Source organism: Macrobrachium rosenbergii, chromosome 48 (genome assembly GCF_040412425.1).
Source record: "Macrobrachium rosenbergii isolate ZJJX-2024 chromosome 48, ASM4041242v1, whole genome shotgun sequence".
NCBI classification, from domain to species: Eukaryota; Metazoa; Arthropoda; class Malacostraca; order Decapoda; family Palaemonidae; genus Macrobrachium; species Macrobrachium rosenbergii.
This window is the reverse complement of record NC_089788.1, coordinates 52,482,327-52,503,873: the sequence shown is the minus strand read 5'-3', so window position 1 is coordinate 52,503,873 and position 21,547 is coordinate 52,482,327. Positions and strand designations below refer to the sequence as shown.

General features: G+C 38.7%; 1 protein-coding gene across 3 annotated transcripts in view; it reads left to right on the top strand.

The window, feature by feature from the left end:
- The window catches only part of Spf45 (splicing factor 45), a 164,004-nt gene that overhangs the window by 118,050 nt on the left and 24,407 nt on the right, over window positions 1-21,547 (top strand). For all 3 annotated transcript variants that reach the window (XM_067091746.1, XM_067091744.1, XM_067091745.1), the window contains 2 exons: window positions 2,273-2,497; window positions 2,635-2,809. In XM_067091746.1, the coding sequence (XP_066947847.1) occupies window positions 2,273-2,497; window positions 2,635-2,809 (400 nt within the window). The remainder of the gene's footprint in view (window positions 1-2,272; window positions 2,498-2,634; window positions 2,810-21,547) is intronic.

Here is a 21,547-nt window from a genome sequence, read left to right as displayed (position 1 = left end):
TTTTATGGTTACTGGGTTTTGTAAAAATTTTTTTTACCCTTCACCCAACAGCATACTTTTGTTTTGGAAGCAGATTCTTTACAAAAATTGTCAATTTGCATCATTGTAGATTTATGTAATTATTTCTTGAAATATTGCAATTCATTACAGCAGATTCTAAATTTAATTATTAAAGACTAACCTTTTAAACCACCCAGCAGTGATAATTTAAAAATGTTTGAATTTGTCAGAAGGTAAGTATAAACTATTTTTTGTAAGTCATAATATGGCAATGGTGTGAAGTTCATACAAGTTGAAGGATTGTAAGCACTTGATTTGTAGACTTGCTGGACCTACCTAAAGGAGGTGCTCTTCAATAAAAGATGAAAATTGGATCAAAGTGGAGTTGAAGGAGTTGAACAGCTAAGTAAAGAGAGACCAAAGGGAAATGAATGAAAAATAAAAGACAGAAAGTAGTACAGTTTCACACCAAAGCAACACAGAAAAGAAATATAATGCCACACTGAGCTACATAAGGTACTGAAGGCTGTATCCCCTCATGGTAAATGTAACACTAATTGAGACATTTCTAGCTGCATTATATTTAGAAAAGCAGGTAATCATGTGCCTGTTTTGAATGCTAAATTATTTCCATCGTGTGTTAGGTTGAGCAAAATCAGATTTTATATACAGTATACAGAAAATGTTATATGCCTTTCTTTGAACAAAAAATGTTGTACAGGTTGACCATCACTAATCCGGCATCATTGGGAACTGCAGGGCGCTGGATTAGTTATTTTGCTGGATAATATTAAATGAAAACCAAGTGAAATTTTAATGAAGTACAGGAAAAAAAATGGTATAGGTAATTCTGTTGGCTCACATGAGAAAGTTCATCACTGCTGCTTCCAAGTCAAGAGCTGGAATTTGCAACTAAGCACATTTACATGTTGGGTGAAGGGCTGTCAAGATTCCAGTTTTCATCATCTTAGATTTTTTTATATATTTTATGTTCTCATTTATATTTTTACTTTATTTTCTCATTTTTATTTTTACAACCCAAAAGATAATCGCAATCATGTGTATAGGGTATTTAGGATATTGGGTATTTAGGAACAAAATCATTTGCTGGCATTGGAGAACTTCCTACAGCTTGGTTTGGTTCATGTCATTACGCTTATGACTTTTTAAATTTATATTTTATGCTACTATTATTTTTATTTTTATTGCATTTTCTCATTTTTTATTTTTGCAAGCCGGAAAATAAATGCAATTGTGTGCACAGGTACGTACAAATGCACAAGCTCATTCACTGGTACTGGAGAACTTGCTACAGCTTGTTTTGTTTCGTGTTGTTACAATTGTGATTTTTTAAATTTATATTTTATGCTATTCTCAATTATATTTTTATTGGATTTTTTCTTTTTTTTTATTTTACAACCCAAAAGATAAACGCAACTTTGTGCACAGGCTACATATGAACGCACAGACTCATTGGCTGGCGTTGGAGAACTTCCTACAGCTTGTTTTGGTTATATTATTAAGCTTATAATTTTTTAAATTTGTATTTTACACTGTTTTTGTTTTTATTTTTACTGCATTTTCTCATTATTTTTATGGCCCAGAGGATAAATGCAATCGTGTGGGCAGGGTAAAAGAATGCAGAAACTCATTCTCTGTGGTGGGAAAATTTTTTAATATATATTTTATGCTATTCTCTTTATATTTTTACTATATTGTCTCATTATTTTTACAACCCAAAAGATAAATGCAATAATGCGCGTAGGGTACATACTAATGCACAGATTCATTTGCTGGCATCAGAGAACTTCCTACAGCTTGTTTTGGTTTGTGTTGTTACACTTACGATTTTCTTATACTTTATGCTATTTTCATTTATATTTTCACTGCATATTCTATTTTATTTTTTTTATAGCCCAAAAGATAAACGCAATTATCATCGTGAGGTACGTATGTACAAACGCAAGTAGCACCAACAAACAGTAGCAGCAGGTTGGTGCGGTGACCCATGAGATTTTCAATTGGGCTAGCCAATATTAATGCCGGATTATTGATGGAACTGGATTAACGATTGCCGAATTATTGATGATCGACCTGTATACCTTTCATCGTACAGAAAATGTTATAGTTTATCTAAGTGGTATACATCTTCATCTATAACTGTCAGCTGAAGAGGTCTACTGGTTGGTAGACAAAAGCTTAAGTACATTTATAACAAGCTAGTGATCCCTAACTAATGAAATGTTCATCAGCGGTATTCTGTACTTTGCAGGAAGGACAGGGTTTGGGGAAAAGTGAGCAAGGTATCGTGCGTGCACTAGAAGTAGAAAAGACAAGTAAAAGAGGTGGAAGAATTGTTTTGGAATCTGAAGAATCAGGCCCTTCACCACCAATGCCTCCACCAATGGCCCCCCCTCCACGGACGCAACAGTCAGATAAACCAGAAGCAAAAATTGCACATATATTACGCAATCCGTCAAAAGTTGCTCTTTTGAGGGTAACAGAAATATAACTAATGTTTTTCTTTTGTAAAGCATGTGATTGATAATATCATTACATTTGCAACATTATTTTGTAATTTATACTTGATAGATGAATTTTTTTTACAAGATGTTTTATGAATTTTTTTTACAGAATATGGTTGGCCCTGGAGAAGTGGATGATGAACTTGAACCAGAAGTTAGAGAGGAATGCAACAGTAAATATGGGGCTGTTGTCCAAGTAGTCATTTTTGAAATTCCTCGAGCTGTACCTGAAGAAGCAGTAAGAATATTTGTTGAATTTCAGAGAGTTGAGTCTGCGATTAAAGGTTAGTCATGCTTTCTTTCACAAATTTATGTTAATGTTCAGTATACAGTAACAAAGTATAATGTTGAATTGGACACGAGTATTGTATTGTCTTGAAAACTGCTTGTTCCTGCAGCACCTTTGCCCTGTTTCCTACAGACATCAACAATGTCTTTTTAAGTTTTGTTTCTGTGTTGCCTTTTTCATGAAAGTACTGCTTTTCCTCCACTAGATTAGAAACTTATAACGTATAAACTTGCAAGACATAGTGTTACTGTAGTAAACTACTCTAGTAAGAGAATAATTAAGAATTTTTGATAGCGTAGTCGCTGTTTCGTCCTCAAAGGAGTTACCTTCCATGGTCTACCAGAGCTCCATGGTGACCAAACTACTATCAAAGAATTCTCTTCTAATTTAGTTGGTCTTTTGTCCAGGTATTGTGTCGTAATGATTAACATTATAACACATGATGGAGTATATAATGGACTCAAAGATAAGAGGGCACTTTCCCTTATCTTCAGCAAAGCTGAACCCAGTTTTTCCAACGTCAATTAACCTACAAGAAAGAGAAGTGACTATTACGCATGCGCATCCGCCCTCTTGTTTACAACCGGGCCGTTAAAAGACCAAGGAGCCATTACCTCTGTTTGGTCCAAAGCGAATGGTTCACGTCGTTACCAGCGCTCCAAAAAATCTACTTTTTTCTTTGTTTTAGTATCGAGGATTATGGAAACATCAAAAATAGCAAGATAAGCGCTCAATAGTAACAAATAGTTGAAAGTTTAAGTTTTAAACTCTTAGAATTTATATATTCGTGTATTAAAGCCGGAACCCGGCTCGTTGATCACTAGCCTACCTAGCCTCGTAAAGCATTGATTGTTACCTAGTTTCGTAAAACGAAAATTGTTTTAAGTTCTAACTAAATGTTTTGACTAAAAGAAATGTTCCACAGCTTACTATTAATATGGAAAATCCTTTCAGATTATATGATGTCTACAATAATCTAGGCAGTAAGTGAGAATAATTCAGACTAGATTAATAGTGGATGTTGTCTGTAGCCTATGTACATCCTTGGATTACACATCCTAAGTGGCCAAGCTTAGAACGAGAACCCTAGGATTAGAAAATAACAAATAAGTTAAGTATACCTTAGTTTTACCAGACCACTGAACTGATTAACCCTTTAATGCCGAAGCCCTATTTACAAAAACGTCTCCCGTATGCCGGCGGCGTTCGGTGAGTTAGCGCCAAAGCGGAAAAAAAGTTTTTTTCAAAAAATCACAGTACGCTTAGTTTTTAAGATTAAGAGTTCATTTTTGGCTCATTTTTTTGTCATTGCCTGAAGTTTAGTATGCAACCATCAGAAATAAAAAAAAATATCATTATCATATATAAATATTGGCATATATGACAGCGAAAAAAAAAAAACTTCGTATATAATTGTATACAAATCGCTGTAAGCAAAACGGTTAAAGCTAATGAGTTAATTTTTTTAGTTGTATTGTACACTAAATTGCTATGATTTTGGTATATAACAAATTTTAAAACAATCAAAGCAACACAGAGAAAATATTATCACAAAATGATGCATGAATTAAGTAACGCGGACGTAAAAAAATGTTTTTTCAAAAATTCACCATAAATCGAAATATTGTGCTAGAGACTTCCTGTTTGTTGAAAAATGAAGCTAATTGATTGAATATTACTAGACTGTAAGTGTTTTAGCTTACAATTGCAGTTTTCGACCATTTCGGTTGAGTTAAAGTTGACCGAAAGTCGAATTTTTTCTATTTATCGTGATTTATATGGAAATATTTCAAAACTGATAAATGCTACAACCATGAGTTATTTTTTGTTGTATTGTACATGAAATTGCGCACATTTTCATATATAAACCTTTATGTAACGACTAATATAAAGCGGTGCAAATATTACGACAACGAGACGAAAGAATTTCTGAGATGTTCGGCCGAGTTACAGCGCAGACGTAAGGAAAATGTTTTTTTAAAAAATTCACCATAAATCAAAATATTGTGCTAGAGACTTCCAATTTATTGCAAAATGAAGTTAAACGATTGAATATTACTAGAATGTAAGAGTTTTAGCTTACAATTGTGTTTTTTTACCATTTCGGTTGAGTTAAAGTTGACCGAAGGTTGAAATTTTGGCAGTTATCGTGATTTATGTGAAAATATTTCAAAACTGATAAAAGCTACAACCATGAGCTATTTTCTGTTGTATTCTACATGAAGTTGCGCACATTTTCATATATAAAAGTTTATGTAACGACTAATGTAAAACGATGCAAACATTACGACAACATGACAAAAGAATTTCTGAGATGTTCGGCCGAGTTACCGCACGCAGACGTAAGGAAAAAATTTTTTTTTTTTTTTCAGAAATTCACCGTAAATCGAAATATTGTGCTAGAGACTTCCAGTCTGTTGCAAAATGAAGGTACATGATTGAATATTACTAGAATGTAAGGGTTTTAGCTTATAATTGCGTTTTTTTACCATTTCGGTCAAGTTAAAGTTGACCGAAGGTTGAAATTTTGGCAGTTATCGTGATTTATATGAAAATATTTCAAAACTGATAAAAGCTACAACCATGAGTTATTTTCTGTTGTATTCTACATGAAATTGCGCACATTTCCATATATAAAACTTTATGTAACGACTAATATAAAACTTGGCAAACATTACGACAACGTGATTTAAAGAATTTCTGGTATGCGCGGACGTAAGGAAAAAGTTTTTTCAAAAATTCACCATAAATCGAAATATTGTGCTAGAGACTTCCAATTGGTTGCAAAATGAAGGTAAATGATTGAATATTACTAGATCATAAGAGTTTTAGCTTAAGATTGCGTTTTTACCATTTCGGTCGAGTCAAAGTTGACCGAAGGTTGAAATTTTGGCAGTTATCGTGGTTTATATGAAAATATTTCAAAACTGATAAAAGCTACAACCATGGGTTGTATTTTGCTGTATTGTACATGAAATTGCACACATTTCATATATAAAACTTTATGTAACGGCTAATATAGAACAGTGCAAAAATTACGACAAAATGACGAAAGAATTTATGAAATTTTTCGGCTGAGTTACACCGTCGTAAGAAAAAAGTTTTTTCAAAAATTCACCATAAATCGAAATATTGTGCTAGAGACTTCCAATTTGTTGCAAAATGAAGGTACATGATTGAATGTTACTAGAATGTAAGAGTTTTAGCTTACAATTGCGTTTTTTCGACCATTTCGGTCGAGTCAAAGTTGACCGAAGGTTGAAATTTTTTGTAGTCGACTTTACGGTACGTCCACTCAGCACCCAACAGACAATTTTAGTCGATGTATGATACGTCCAATAGGCGTTTAAGGGTTAACAGCTCTCCTAGGGCAGGCCCGAAGGATTAGACTTATTTTATGTGGCTAAGAACCAATTGGTTACTTAGCAACAGGACCTACAGCTTATTGTGGAATCCGAACCACATTATAGCGAGAAATGAATTTCTATCACCAGAAATAAATTCCTCTAACTCCTCATCAGCCGGCTGGGAGAATTGAACTCCGGCCCATCGAGTGACAGTCCGAAGCTCTACCGACTCAGCCAACGAAGGGCTATAGAAAATAACAATATCTGGGCAAAGTAAATCAATAGACTAACAATGAGGGTACATATTAGTATAAATTTTTTCCCTTTTATATAAGGCAGTGCACTTTAGCATGAGCTAAATTGACGACTAGCTTAGGCATTACCTTATATCAAGTTAAGTGGTAACTTTTCATGAAACATCCCATTTCTGGACTAAATTCTTAGCCTAGACCATGTAATTAGGATTAGATGAAATTGTAATCTGTGCTAGATGAGATGTAACCTAGCCTTAAGGCTACATACTAAGGTAGGCTAATTGTGTTTTGTTTATGTAACCCATACACTTAAGTGTGAATAAAATAATCCAGATTAGGCAGTAAGTTATAACCTGGTTATAAGGTTACACCATAGTGATTACTGTTTTATATAGTAAACCAAATAGCCTAGGATTGGATATAAACAACAAACTGGGTTAGACAAATAGTTGAATAGTTATAAGGTTATAATAATCTGGAGCCCTTTGTTGGCCGACTCGGTTGAGCTTTCGACTGTCGCTCGATGGGCCCGAGTTCAATTCCCGCAGCCGGCTGATGAAGAGTTAGAGGAATTTATTTCTGGTGATAGAAATTCATTCCTCGCTATAATGTGGTTCGGATTCCACAATAAACTGTAGGTCCCGTTGCTAAGTAACCAATTGGTTCTTAGCCACGTAAAATAAGTCTAATCCTTCGGGCCAGCCCTAGGAGAGCTGTTAATCAGCTCAGTGGTCTGGTAAAACTAAGATATACTTAACTTTTTATAATAATCTGGATTAGACAATACCCTATACCAGGTTAAGAAAGAACAAATAAGCCTAGGGTTATACATAAACAGTATCCTAGCCTAAATAAAATAACCTATACTAGGTTAAAGAACAAATAAGCCTAGGGTTATACATAAACAGTATCGTAGCCTAAATAAAATAACCTAGTTTGTTACGACTCGGTAACATATCTGTAAGGTTACATGCTAGTAGAGTCTTGTGTAGCCTATATCCTTAAAGTTGATATAAATCCAGAACAGGCAGTAGCCTAACCATATTAAGTAGGAACCCCCTTATAAGGAATACTACTATTAGCCTAAAACAGTGATGGCCGAATATCAGATGAAAAGATAGTCTCAGCCACATAAAACAGAAAAAAACATATAAGAGAATTATTTTCTGTAAAGTTTATATCTTTTAAGTTATGAATAAGCCTAGAATAGGTTAAGCAAGAACCTTCTGAGAAATCCTCTATTCTTAGCGTAATGTAGATTAAACTAGAATCATTACCCCAAGCTATACAAAACAGTAGTTTGGGTTAGTCAAACAAATTAGTTCATAGCAGTTAGTCTGAATGGCATGGCAATTGGAATTACAAATTTCACTTGGTCATTGCAAAAGGACTAGCAGTGTATAAGTAATACAACCATGTACAGGTATCAAAACTAACCTAAACCCTAGAAGGTTTAACATAGTTATTTAATTAAATGTATTAAAACTGCACAATTGTAATCAAATTAACCTGTAATATGAAAACTATATGAGGAACTACAGAAGTGTCCCTCATTTAAAAACAGTTATACTAACTAGCTTCTGAAAACAACTTGCTTTATATCACTACAGGGCCGCCATTAGGCAGGATTCTCAGTTCAATATGCTCCTGGCAGCAAGTTTTCAGGACGAAACAGCTCCTTTTAAGCTGTCTCAGTGGGGCCTAGGGTTCATAGGGGTGAGGAAGGGGGAGATTATCTTCCCGACAGAACTCCGGCAGCAGGTATTTAACCCTTCCTCTGAACAACATCAATGTGTGGGCCAAAACCCATTAACATCAGTCGCCAATACCTCCCAGGTTAACCCTGTAGAGGAAGTAGAGGAATCTTTACATGGAGTTCATATTCTTATTTAAAAAATATGAAGTGAACATTGCCACCGAAATGGCCCTGCTGAACCCAGAAGGCTCAGGGACATAAATTTAAGCTAGCCATGGAAGAAACCTCACAGAAGGAATTCTATTCCCCGTGCAGCTATCATTGCTGAATAGGATCTTTCCCCCAAAAGGGATACTGGGATCCACCTAACTCAGACTGAAATGTCTACTTTTTTGGAAAGGTATAGTAACTTGCCCAGGACCTCTGCCCCATCATTAACAGGCAGTTATGGTTTAGTTGCTGAAGCTCAGTTAGATTGCACAAGCTCAGCCAAAAGGGAAACAGTTTATGGCAAGCTCCCCAAAAGGGATACACAGTTTATGGCAAGCTCCCCTAAAAGGGGTAGCATTTTGCAGCAAGCTCCCCCCAAAAAAGGGATACACAGTTTGCGCCATTTGATCAGTTCTGTAAGAAAATTGAGTTTTTATTGACCTGTACCCCCAAAAGGGATACACAATTTGCAGCAAGCTCCCCCAAAAGGGATACACAGTTTGCGACATTTGATCAGTTCTGTAAGGAAATTGAATTTTTATTGACCTGTACCCCTAAAGGGATACACAGTTTGCAGCAAGCTCCCCCAAAAGGGATACACTGTTTGCAGCGAGTTCCCCCAAAAGGGATATACAGTTTACGCCATTTAGTCAATTCCGTAAGGAAATTGAGTACCATCAAAGATGCCCTTGCCACAGAATGGCAATATATAAGGGACATGAAGCATGATTCTGAAAAGCAAAGTCAGTCAGTCAGTCATGTACACACCAGAGTGTAAAAGTACTACATCCTGTAACCGAAAAGTGAGTGTAGATACAAATGCCGCCCAAATAAGGTCTGATTTTAGAAATCCGACCAGAAACAACAATGGGTCAGTTTGGAATATAGAACTTCAGATCAAAACATAATAAGGGCTCCAATACTCAGCCCTGATGATACTGATAATCCTTGGTGAGATACCTCAGTATGCACTTTCTCTCCCAATGGCAAGTAGGTAATTAAAGAGAGAAAAACTATGATCGAAGGTGTAAATGTAGAATTTACAAACGGCAGCATTCCTTAATACAGAATGGCACCTGGTACCATCCTCACCAGACTTGGAGAAACCACTAACAGAAATGGTTTTCTTACCTGTGCTTGTAGCATTAAAAACTAATGAAATCACCCTTTACCAGGTCAATAAAAAATGGATCTCTACTGCCTTTTTGAATTAGACCCAAGTTGCTCACCAAGTAGCCTCGTCAGAATTTTATGCTAGGCTCCGACTCCTCAGCATTATAACCTCTACCACCTTGCTGGAAGTTGCTATCTTAAAGCTTCCAGAACATCCCAGGATAATTTTTGCTGTTGAGGCCAAAAGTCTTATGAGAACCCGATGGAAAGCACTCTTTGACTTCCTAGAATGGCACATAAAATTACGAATGGAAGCATTGGAGAGCTCCATCAAATCGCTCTCCAGTGTCACTGCATTGTTACATTCTAACCCCTTCTGTAAGGACCTGTTAGAGGAATCTGTTGTGGCTCAACTCGATGAGCATGCCTACCAACAGAATTGTACAGTGTACACTCTTCTGGGAAAAGAGGAATTCAAGAAACAAAGAACCCAAAATTTCCCTTTACCCAACCCCAAAAAAGGCTCACTTTGATCAAAAATCATATAAGCCTTCAGTCACCCCAAAATTTTCCTCAAAAAACAGTTAGGTGGTCAGAAGGGACAATTCCCTGCAAAGGGACAACAGCAACTTCAAGGCCATCCTTTTTCACAAGGTCCAAAAACCATCCCTTAGGGGGAAAAAGGGAAAAACAACACCTGGAATGTCTATCAAAGGTGAAGGCAGAGGAGGAGGCAGATACCAAGAGGAATTATATTGGTTGGGGGTCAGCTTCGATGACATCACAGACAATGGAACTTTTCCCTGTGGGGGGACAGAAACTTGCGTATATGCGCCACCAAGTATGTCTCTTCAGTGTCCTCAAAAGGGACTCATCCAAAAGAAGAGTGTTCCTCAACCAATTGACATTGAACAAGCACATTGTTGGCCGAAAGTTTTTGATGATTACCGTTGCTTAAGTACATTGAATCATTTCAAAAAGGGGCTCGGGCAGTTTCTGTGGATCTGAAAGATGCACACTGGCACATCCCTATAGCCGTTCCCTTCCGCCCCTTCCTAAGGTCCGAATAAGGAAAGATACATACAGATTCAAAGTCATGTCCTTTCGGCTAAACATTGCATAAAGAATATTTGTCAAACTAGCAACGGTATTCGTTCGAGAACTCAAACAAAAAGATTTAGGGACCCACAAGAAAAGAGTGCTTGAAAAACCTAAGAGCAATGGTCAACAGACTACAGTCAAAAGGTTTTATTATAAATTTGAAAACATCCTGCCTCATGCCCAGCAGACACTTTCAGTGGCTGGGACTGTGTTGGGATACTCTTCACGGCCTGTTGTCTCTCCCCATCATACTCAAAACAGAATAAGGCAGGTCCTCAAAAGGTTCCTTGCACAGCCCAGAGTTTCCAGATGGCAATCAGAACACATGATGGGCCTGCTGCAGTTCTCGTCAGTAATAGATCCAATACATAGATTGCAACTAAAAGTGTGAACAAATTCTGGCTATTGCATGCAAGAAAAAAGATGCGAGACAGACCTCATCAAAGGACAAAAAGAGTTGGGGAGATACTTCGGCCTTAAATTTGGAAGGAATCTCTGGTGAAACAGGTCACCCTGACTCCTCCATCTGTATGAGTGACAAACTCACAGATGCCTCGTTGACAGGTTGGGAGGACATTGGGAGGATTGTCAGGTGGTAGGGAGGTGATCAGCTACTCAGGAATTGTTATATCAAGTTCTTGGAGCTGATGGCTGTCTTTTTGTCTCTCAAAAAACTCAAACCTCCAGAAGAGAGAGAACATAACCACAATATCCTACATCAAGAGGTCTAGATCACATTCAACTCCTCTCAATATGGTAATGTTAGCCATCCTTCGGATGGCGCAAGCAAGGAAGTGGCACATGTCTTCAGTTCACCTCACAGGGGGTCTCATAGGAATAGCAGACTCTCTATCAAGGAAAACAACAGCCTCAATAGAGTGGATGTTGGACAACCACTCTTTTCAAATAATAGCCAACATGCTTCCACAACCAGAAGTGGACCTGTTCGCCACATACTAGAATCACAAACTCCTGATGTATGTGTCTCCAAACCTGGACAGTCAAGCAACAGCAAGAGATGCCTTCCTTAAGACTGGGACAAGGGGAGGACAAAAATTTTTTCTCCATTGTCCCAGATTTCAAAGGTTTTGAGCAAACACCCTAGCACAAAAGGGCGGATGTGCTTCTAACCTTCATAGGAATAGTGTACTTAATAGCCCGAAATTGGACAAACAGGCATTGGTTCCTATTACCTCAACAACGGACAAAAAGATCAATTCCACTGTCGTCCACTGTTCTATCCCAGATAGTAGGAGGGAAAGTCTCTCCTTTCTAAGCCGAGACCTTCACGTATAGATTTTTAAAAAATATCTATCGTAATAATTACTCACTCAACATTGCTAGGTACCTAGTGCAAAAATTACGAACTTCTGTCCAGCGTTACCAATCCGTATGGAAGATATGGTTAGATTATATCCATACTGAGAGCCCAGTTGAGATTTCTATATAGAAACTATATTTTTCTTATATACCCTTTTGAAGACAAATGCCTTGTGGTTACAACAGTCATGACATACAAGGCTGCATTAATGGAACCCTTGCTTTAGGGATTCGGGATTGACTCCAGTATAGAAGTTGTCACTTCCCTTCCGCAGTCTCTTGCTCTACAAAGGCCCACTCCCAAAAGGCTTCCAATTTCTTGGTCCCTGGACAAGGTGCTTAGACTTCTATCAGCCCCTCAGTTCAGTAGACCCAATACAACCACAATGCATAGGCTATAAAAGGTGATCTTGATTGCATTAGCATCAGGAGCTCATACAGTATTAGTGAACTGGGCTCTCTTAGATGAGGACGATGCATCATGCAAATAGCTGACCATCAATTATTATTGTCTCCTGGCCCATCATTCCTGGCCAAGAATATTGATCCTATAAAAAGGAAATCCATTCTTATAAGAAAATTCAATTTAACAGACCACATTACGCCCAGTTCAAGCACTTAAGGTTTACCTAGAAGTCACAGCAAACACCCCAGAAGGTCCTATTTTCCTACGCCCTAGCACAAACCAACCACTCTCCCTACAAAGACTGAGAATGTTTGTAGTGTTTTCTCATTAAAAAGGGAAATCCACACACTTTCCATAGGTCACATGATGTTAGGAAAGTAAGTACATCTTTGGCCTTCTTCAGAAATGTCTCTTTCAAAGAAGTCTCCAGTTAACTCATTGCCACATGTTCGAACAAATTCGACTACACTGTGTATCAGTAGGTGGCATAGTTAGTCTTAACCCCTAGGTGCTGCGGCAGAAAACCAGGGGTCATATTGACGGTGAGTATGCTAACTTATCGCTGGGAGATGGGTGACAGTATTACAACAAAACCCAGCATGCTTAGGTAAGCCACTGTAGAACTACATCCTAAAACGTAAGTTCTTGCATAGTTTCTTGTTCCTTGGTATCAAAACCTGAAAAGTATTTGGAATAAAGAATGGGACTTGAACTCTGTGGCTTGACCTTGGACTGGAAATGTTATTTCCTTTGGGGTGTTGGGATTAAAAAGCGAGAGCTTAAGCCTTTTTCGTCACCTGTCAATTTCTTTTGTAAAGCTCCTTTGAGGACGAAACAGCGACTACGCTATCAAAAAACAGGTTTTGACGTAGGAAAAACCTATTTTTGGTAGTCGCTGTTGAGTCCTCAAAACCCTCCCACTTCCTGACGAAAAGGCATGGTATTTGGGCAAAGGGATCAACCTGCATTGACCAACAGAGAGTAATGGCTCCTTGGTCTTTTAACGGCCCGGTTGTAAACAAGAGGGCGGATGCGCATGCGCAATAGTCACTTCTCTTTCTTGCAGGTTAACTGACGTTGGAAAAACTGGGTTCAGCTTCGCTGAAGATAAGGGAAAGTGCCCTCTTATCTTTGAGTCCATTATATACTCCATCATGTGTCATAATGTTAATCATTACAACACAATACCTGGCCAAAAGACCAACTAAATTAGAAGAGAATTCTTTGATATTAGTTTGGTCACCATGGAGCTCTGGTAGACCATGGAAGGTAACTCCTTTGAGGACTCAACAGCGACTACCAAAAATAGGTTTTTCCTACGTCAAAACCTGTTTTTTTTTATACATTGTCAGCCAAGACAGGAAATATACGTGACCACACACTTGAAAATAAACACTGTAACAGGTAGGCTTAAAATCACCTAAGGATGGGGATCGGTTAACACAGTTTCTTGCAGTGTCAAGCTATGTTTTGGGGCAGCTTTGTTCAGGTTCACCTCTGTCTTTACCTTGAAAAATTATTTCAAAACCAGTTGCCTTCATGTTATCCAGCCATGGTTACACAAGAAGTGATGAACATCAATACCTGTGAACTGGAAACTCAAGTAATCAAAAGAATTGCAACATCATACACAAGAATTTTTTACATAGCATCTTTAATAGTGGTACCAGAAGACGAAGGTACATTATGGCTTTCAGTGATTTTGAGAAACACTTTTTTAAAGTACAAATATTTGCACAACTTATCTTGGCAACAGTTCAAAGGAGGAGGATCAGTCAGTATCTCGAGTATGTCTGATGGTTCTGGTACTTCAGGGCATAGCCCAACCAAGATTCTTTCAACTAATGAAACCCGTTGAAACATGGCGTGTTTCAACAGGTTTCATTTATAAGAATAAGAAACAACATTGAGGAGACTAGGTGTTGAAGTGACTGCTTTGGTGTCCAGCATTGAGGGTGCCTTGCACAGTACACTGTAGATAATACTGTAGGTGCTTGAGAGTGTATGTTCAGTCCTAGTGGCATTATTTTCTACCTTTTACAAATCATCATTGGACTTGGGTCTCCAATAATGATGTACAGTAATCCTTCAATTACTCAGATCGCCATTATCCAGAACTCGACATTATCTGACACACCCAGACCAGTGACCAAGACCCAAAAGATATGATAAATACCAATTTCAAAAAATTTGAAAAACCACCCTCCGATGGTTGGCAATGCTGCGCGGCCTCAAGAAAATGTTTGTAACACTGCTGATGCTCGGACTGACCGGGAAAGGGTTTTTGCTGGGTGGAGGAGGCCTCAAGAAGTTTCTGAGGGGGGTGGGGGGATGGCTTGCCCACGGAGAGGAGGGGCAGTAAGGCTGGGTAAAGGAAGGCTCAGAGAAGGGGGTTGCTTTGGAATGTGGGTGGAGCTGTGAATCTGTTTCTCTGGGTTGGGGTTGGGGTTGGGATGGGATTTATTGTTGGATGGATGAAGTGGGCTAGGTAGGCCTGAATTGACAGAGCTTGTTTGGGTCATGTTTTTATGTTACGATACAGTAATTCATATTTTATTAAAGGATATGTACAGTACTGCTGAGATACAGGAGAGAGAGAGAGAGAGAGAGAGAGAAACAATAACCAAGGTATATTTGCTTCAAAGGTACAGTAACACACACTCCTTCACTTTTTTATTGATTGATTGATTGATTATGAAATTTATGTCTTGAAGACCAAGTGCCGGAACCCATCAGGATTATTCAGCGCCTTCACTTTTTTATGTTTTATGCTACAGTATTCTCACTTATATTTTTGCTGTAATTTCTCATTATTTATTTTTCAAGCCAAAATATGAATGCAATCCTGTGTGTAGGCTACAAGAGAGAGAGAGAGAACTGAGGTCAACTTTACATTGAAGTCTAAGCACAGTAACACACACTCTTCACTTTTTTTTTTGTTTATGCTACAGTATTCTTGCTTATACTTTCGCATTGTTTATATTGTCAAACCAAAATATGAACACAATCCTGTGTGTGGCCTACAAGAGATATAGAGAGAGAGAGAGAGAACTGAGGTTGAGTTTGATGTAAAGTCTGAGCTCAGTAACACACAGATCCTTTACTTTTTTATCTTTATTTTATGCTACAGTATTCTTGTTTATATTTTTACCATATTTTCTCATTTTTTACTCTTTCAAACCAAAAGATAAATGCATAGGATAAGTACGTATGCTCACTCATTCCTTGTCGCCAGAGAACTTGCTGCAGCCTGTTATGTTTTGTGTTGCCTACCTGTGAAATTTGGATTTTTAATTATTTTTATGGCGATTAGGGATGAAACATCAACTGTGATAAAATATTCTCTTGTGTACTGTTATAATATGTGATAATCATAATTAACCCTTAAACGCCGAGCCTCTATTTACAAAAGTGTCTGCCGTATGCCGGCGGCGTTTGGGAGTTAGCGCCGAAGCAGAAAAAAAGTTTTTTCATAAAAACACGGCACGCTTAGTTTTTAAGATTAAGAGTTCATTTTTGGCTCTTTTTGTCATTGCTTGAAGTTTAGTATGCAACCATCAGAAATGAAAAAAAATATCATCATCATATCTAAATATTGAAATATATGACAGTGCAAAAAAAAATTTCATATATAATTGTATACAAATCGTGCTGTGAGCAAAAGGGTTAAAGCTAATGAGTTATTTTTTTTTCTTTGTAATGTACACTAAATTGCAATGATTTTGGTATATAACAAATTGTAAAACACTCAAAGCAACACAGAGAAAATATTATCACAAAATGATGCATGAATTCGTAACGAGTGGATGTAAAAAAAAGTTTTTTTCAAAAATTCACCATAAATCGAAATATTGTGCTAGAGACTTCCTGTTTGTTGCAAAATGAAGGTAATTGATTGAATATTACTAGACTGTAAGTGTTTTAGCTTACAATTGCAGTTTTTTACCATTACGGTCGAGTTAAAGTTGACCGAAGTTCGAATTTTTTCTATTTATTGTGATTTATATGAAAATATTTCAGAACTGATAAAAGCTACAACCATGAGTTATTTTTTGTTGTATTCTACATGAAATTGCGCACATTTTCGTATATAAAACTTTATGTAACAGCTATTAGAAAAACGGTGCAAACATTACGACAAAGTGACGAAAGAATTTCTGAGATTTTCGGCTGAGTTACCGCGCGGACATAAGGAAAAAGTTTTTTTCAAAAATTCATCATAAATCGAAATAGTGTGCTAGAGACTTCCAATTTGTTACAAAATGAAGGTAAATGATTGATTATTACTAGAATGTAAGAGTTTTAGCTTACAATTGAGTTTTTCGACCATTTCGGTTGAGTCAAAGTTGACCAAAGGTTGAAATTTTGGCACATCGTGATTTATATGAAAATATTTCAAAACTGATAAAAGCTACAACCATGAGTTATTTTTTGTTGTATTCTACATGAAATTGTGCACATTTTCATATATAAAACGTTATGTAACGACTAATATAAAACGGTGCAAACATTACGACAAAGTGACGAAAGAATTTCCGAGATGTTCGGACGAGTTACCGAGTGCGGATGTAAGGAAAATTTTTTTTTTTTTTTCAAAAATTCACCATAAATCAAAATATTGTGCTAGAGACTTCCAATTTGTTGCAAAATGAAGTAAATTATTGAATATTACTAGAATGTAAGAGTTTTAGCTTACAATTGCATTTTTCGACCATTTCAGTCAAGTCAAAGTTGACCAAAGGTTGAAATTTTGGCACTTATCGTGATTTATATGAAAATATTTCCAAACTGATAAAAGCTACAACCATGGGTTGTTTTTTATTGTATTTTACATGAAATTGCGCACATTTTCATATATAAAACTTTATGTAACAGCTAATATAAAATGGTGCAAAAATTATGACAGAATGACGAAAAGAATTTCTGAAATTTTTCGGCGAGTTACCGCGATGGATGTAAGGAAAAAAGTTTTTTCAAAAATTCACCATAAATCGAAATATTGTGCTAGAGACTTCCAATTTGTTGCAAAATGAAGGTAAATGATTTAATATTACGAGAATGTAAGAGTTTTAGCTTACAATTGCGTTTTTCGACCATTTTGGTCGAGTCAAAGTTGATCAAAGGTTGAAATTTTTTGTAGTCGACGTACGGTACGTCCACTCGTCACCCGACAGACAATTTTAGTCGACTTACAATACGTCAAGTCGGCATTTAAGGGTTAACTAAACTTGTAATGAAGTACGGTACAGTAAATCAGACGAAGCAAAAAATATGGTAGCATGTACCTACATATGCACGCACTTATGCGATGGCGTCTTGAACTTCCTGGGTTTGTTTAGTTTTGTGTTTTTTGTTTATGGTACAGTAATTGATATTTTTATATAAGTAGCTTACCAAGTAATTACATTGCTATATTTTTATTAACCGGCAGCTAAAAATTTTGAAATTCGCAGGTCACGCTGTTTTGTTTGGCTAGGTGACTAACCCTGTCCACTTTTGGGGTAAGAGAGGAACAACTAGCAAAAGTATTCAATTTGTTTCTGCCAGCTAATGGCTGTACACCAGCTTGTAGCAGCAGCTCTGATTTTGGAGTTTGTCTTTCCTATTGATTTCTCATAATATTTGGTGAAGTATTCTTGCTTTGATAGCCTTTCGGCATTATTAGATAAAGTGAGACTGTTTTTTGCCCTTAATTGTGATTCTCATTACAATTCAACTTTACCTTGTTTACAGATTGTGACTTTAGTTGACTTGTTTTCCAAATGTCAGACTCAAGTTCGACTAGCTTTAGGTATTGCAGCACACGTTTGACTAAGGAATCTTACGATTCCCATTCTATCTGCACGGATTGTAGGGGACAAATTTGTTCAGAAGACTTAACGATGTAGTGAATGTGTAGACTGGGACAGTAAGAAGTGGAAGACTTTAAGATCTCGTTTAAATAATCTTGCTAGAGATAAAAAGAGAAAAGCAACGGTCAGACGGATTAGTAAGTCTTTAGCTAGTCAGGGATCTCCTGTTGATCATGATATTGATAATGCTTTAGCTAGTCAGGGATCTCCTGTTGATCATGATATTGATAATGCTAATGTCGAGTTTGATGTTCCTGTTATTTCTGTTGATCCCACACCCAGTTCTCCTGCTATGTAACCCGTTCCTTTACCCAGCCTTGAGTGTAAAATTGATAAAAGGTTCGAATTGAGTGTGGAATCTATTGCTCAATTATCCTCATCGGTTAAGGTCCTTGTGGACAATAAGAGTGATTCAGAGCGCCCCATTGCTCCTAGTGCCAGTGCAGTGTTGGTGGAGCGCCTGATTGCGCCTAGTGTTAGGGATGTGTTGGTGGAGGAGGTGGCTGCCCGTCCCGCCAATTCTCCTAGGCAAAGGTCAAACTGGGAGGGGTCAAACTGCTAGCATAAGGGAGGCCGGTGGGGTCTGCCCACGGGTAGTCGCCCTCTCGGTTGAACTTGTTGTTGAATCCCAGATTGCAGCCAAGCGCCGCTGGAAAGGCGCATCCCTGGACATGCATCATCTTTCATCTAGCTCAGATGATTCTTCTCCCAGATGCCAATGGTGTTTTGTGGATGAATCACGCTCTTTGAAAAGGCCTGCAGGTGATGTGTCACATTCTCTTCCAGTGCCGTGTAAGAAATTCAAAGAACCTGTTTGTAGTCCTCTCCCATCTTGCAGTCCTTGGGACAGTCCGGAGCGTTTTCCTTCTGTTCCGCCCTTGGTTGAGAGTCAAAGAGCAGCTTCCAAGTATCCTGCTTCTCGTAAGCACTCTTCGTCTAAGGCGTCTTCTTCTGAGTATCCTAATGCACCTGAAACTCCTCTGGCTCTCGAGCACCCTGCAGTGTTGGAAGCTCCCTTGACTGCTGAACACCCAGTTCCTTCCGAGCGCCTGAAAAATTTTCTCAGCATTCACTGGCTCCTTCTCGTGCTGCTTGGTCAGAGCGCCCGTCTTCGCCCATCCACTCTATGATTCATGGATCGCCAACTAAGATGAAGTACCCATTGGCACCCAAGCTTCCTTTGGCACCCGATCTTCCTTTGGCGCCAAAGTGCCCTCTCTCTTCCGCTCACCGTGCTTCTGCTGCTGGCGCTTTGACTCCTGCTGTTATTGTTCCTCAAGCAGTTGGGCAGTCTTCTGTGTCTCAGACTTCTGCAATTCAGGCTGTACCCTTCTAGCAAGCAAGCACCCTCCATGGTAGACCCAATTCAGAGCAAGCTCAACAGTATTTTGAGCCTGTTGAAGAAGGCTCCATCAACCCCCCAACCTATGGACTTGGCTTTGTCTCCTGTATCTTCAGACAGGGAAGAAGTTGTTGCTCAAGACGCTTGTCCTTCAGCTTGTGCATCGCTTCTAAGGTATCTTCTTGCTACCTTCCCGAATTGCTTTATGCCTGCAGCTCCTTCTTTACCCGCATTGACTTTTCTTGGAGAGTCACAGTCTTCCAAGTCTTCAAGCCTTCCCAAGTTAGTGCTTTCTTCTTCTGCTAAGAAGGCCTTCGGTGTTATTTAGGGATGGCTAGCGGAGAGGAGTGAACAAGGTAGGGCCATTTCAGCTTTTCTTCTAGATTGTCTAAGAGGAGACAGCTCTCTTATGCCACAGGGGAAGCTCCTTCTCTGGAAGTTTCTGCCTCCTCCCAGGGGGACTTCTCCAGGCTGATCAATTCCTCTAGTAGATCTGCCTTTGCTTCAGCGAAGATCATGTTCAGTTCGATGGAGCTCGCGCACCTTCTTAAAAACTTGTTCAAGGTGGTCGAAGTGTTGAGTTTTCTTGATTGGGTAGTGGGCTCTCTAGCCCATTAGTTTAAGGACTGCTCTACTATTCCTGAAGATCGTGCCTCCGACTTGCTGGGGGTCCTCTCGTGTGTCGGTAAAGGGATCAGGGACGGTTCCCAGGAATTAGCTTCCCTGTACACAATGGGAGTTTTAAAGAAGAGAGAACTGTGTTGTTCCTACACCTCTAGGGGAGTGACTCCCTCCCAGGAGTCGTCCCTTCTGTTTTCCTTGTTGGATCATCATCACCTGTTCCCGCTTCTTTGGATCTTCAGAAGAAGAATACACAAGATCGTCTTGCCCAATCCTCCAGGCGACCTAAGGAGGTTTCCGTTCATACCTCCAGGACAGTCTCTCCACTGCAGACTCGGTCCTTTCATGGCACCAGACAAAGATCCTTTTCTAGATCCTATTCTTCCAGCAGATTCGTCTCCAGAGCCATTAAGAGATCCTCATCCTGTTCTGCCTCTCGCAAGTGAGAATTTCATCCTCCAAACTTATGTAGGAGCCAGGCTTCTTCTCTTCTAGGAGAAGTGGGGAGAGAGAAGGGGGGCAGAGCCCTGGATTGTCAATGTTCTGAGGGAAGGCTATTCTATCCCCTTCAAAGAAAAGCCACCTGTAAGCAGCTCTCCAATAGCAATGTCAGCTTACTCCAAAGGCTCGAAGAAGTCTTTGAGCCCTCTCAGAAGTGTCATCCCTTCTCAAGAAGGGGGCAATAGAATTAGTAGAGAATGTAGGCTCCCCGGGGTTCTACAATTGCCTTTTTGTGGTGCCCAAAGCTTCAGGGGACTGGAGGCCCATCCTGGATATCAGCGCATTGAATGTTTTCATTCAGAAGACAAAGTTCACGATTCACGATGGAGACACATTGAACCGTCATGTCATCCATTCGCCAGGGAGACTGCATGACATCAATAGACATGCAGGATGCAGACTTCCATGTCCCAGTACATTGAGAATCAAGGAAGTTTCTGAGGTTCATGTTTGGAACAAAGCGTTCCAGTTCTGCACTCTATGTTTTGGGTTATCGACGGCACCTCAAGTGTTTACCAGAGTGCTTGCTCCCTTAGCAAAATGGCTCCATCTGATGGGAATCAAGATCTCCCTTTACTTGGATGACTGGCTACTTTGGGCCAAATTGAGAGAGGAATGTTTGTAGGACCTTCAAAGGACTCTTCTCCTAGCCCAGGAGCTGGGATGATAATAGACTCTCAGTTTTCAGGTTTTTCCCTTACCGAAGAGAATAGAGTCTTGCCTCAAGATAGTGCACAGATTTCTTCTTCTGGACCAATGCTCCGCCAACGAATGGCCGAGTCTTCTCGGGATGTTATTGTCCATAGAACAATTCGTACTCCTGGGCAGACTTCATATGAGACCGCTCCAATTCTTCTTAAGAATCAGCTGGAATAGGAAAAAATACCCAGACTCTTTAGTGTTCCGAGTGACTCCAGAGATAAAAGAGGATCTGCGTTGGTGGAGCTGAGAAGGAAGGTTGTTGCAAGGG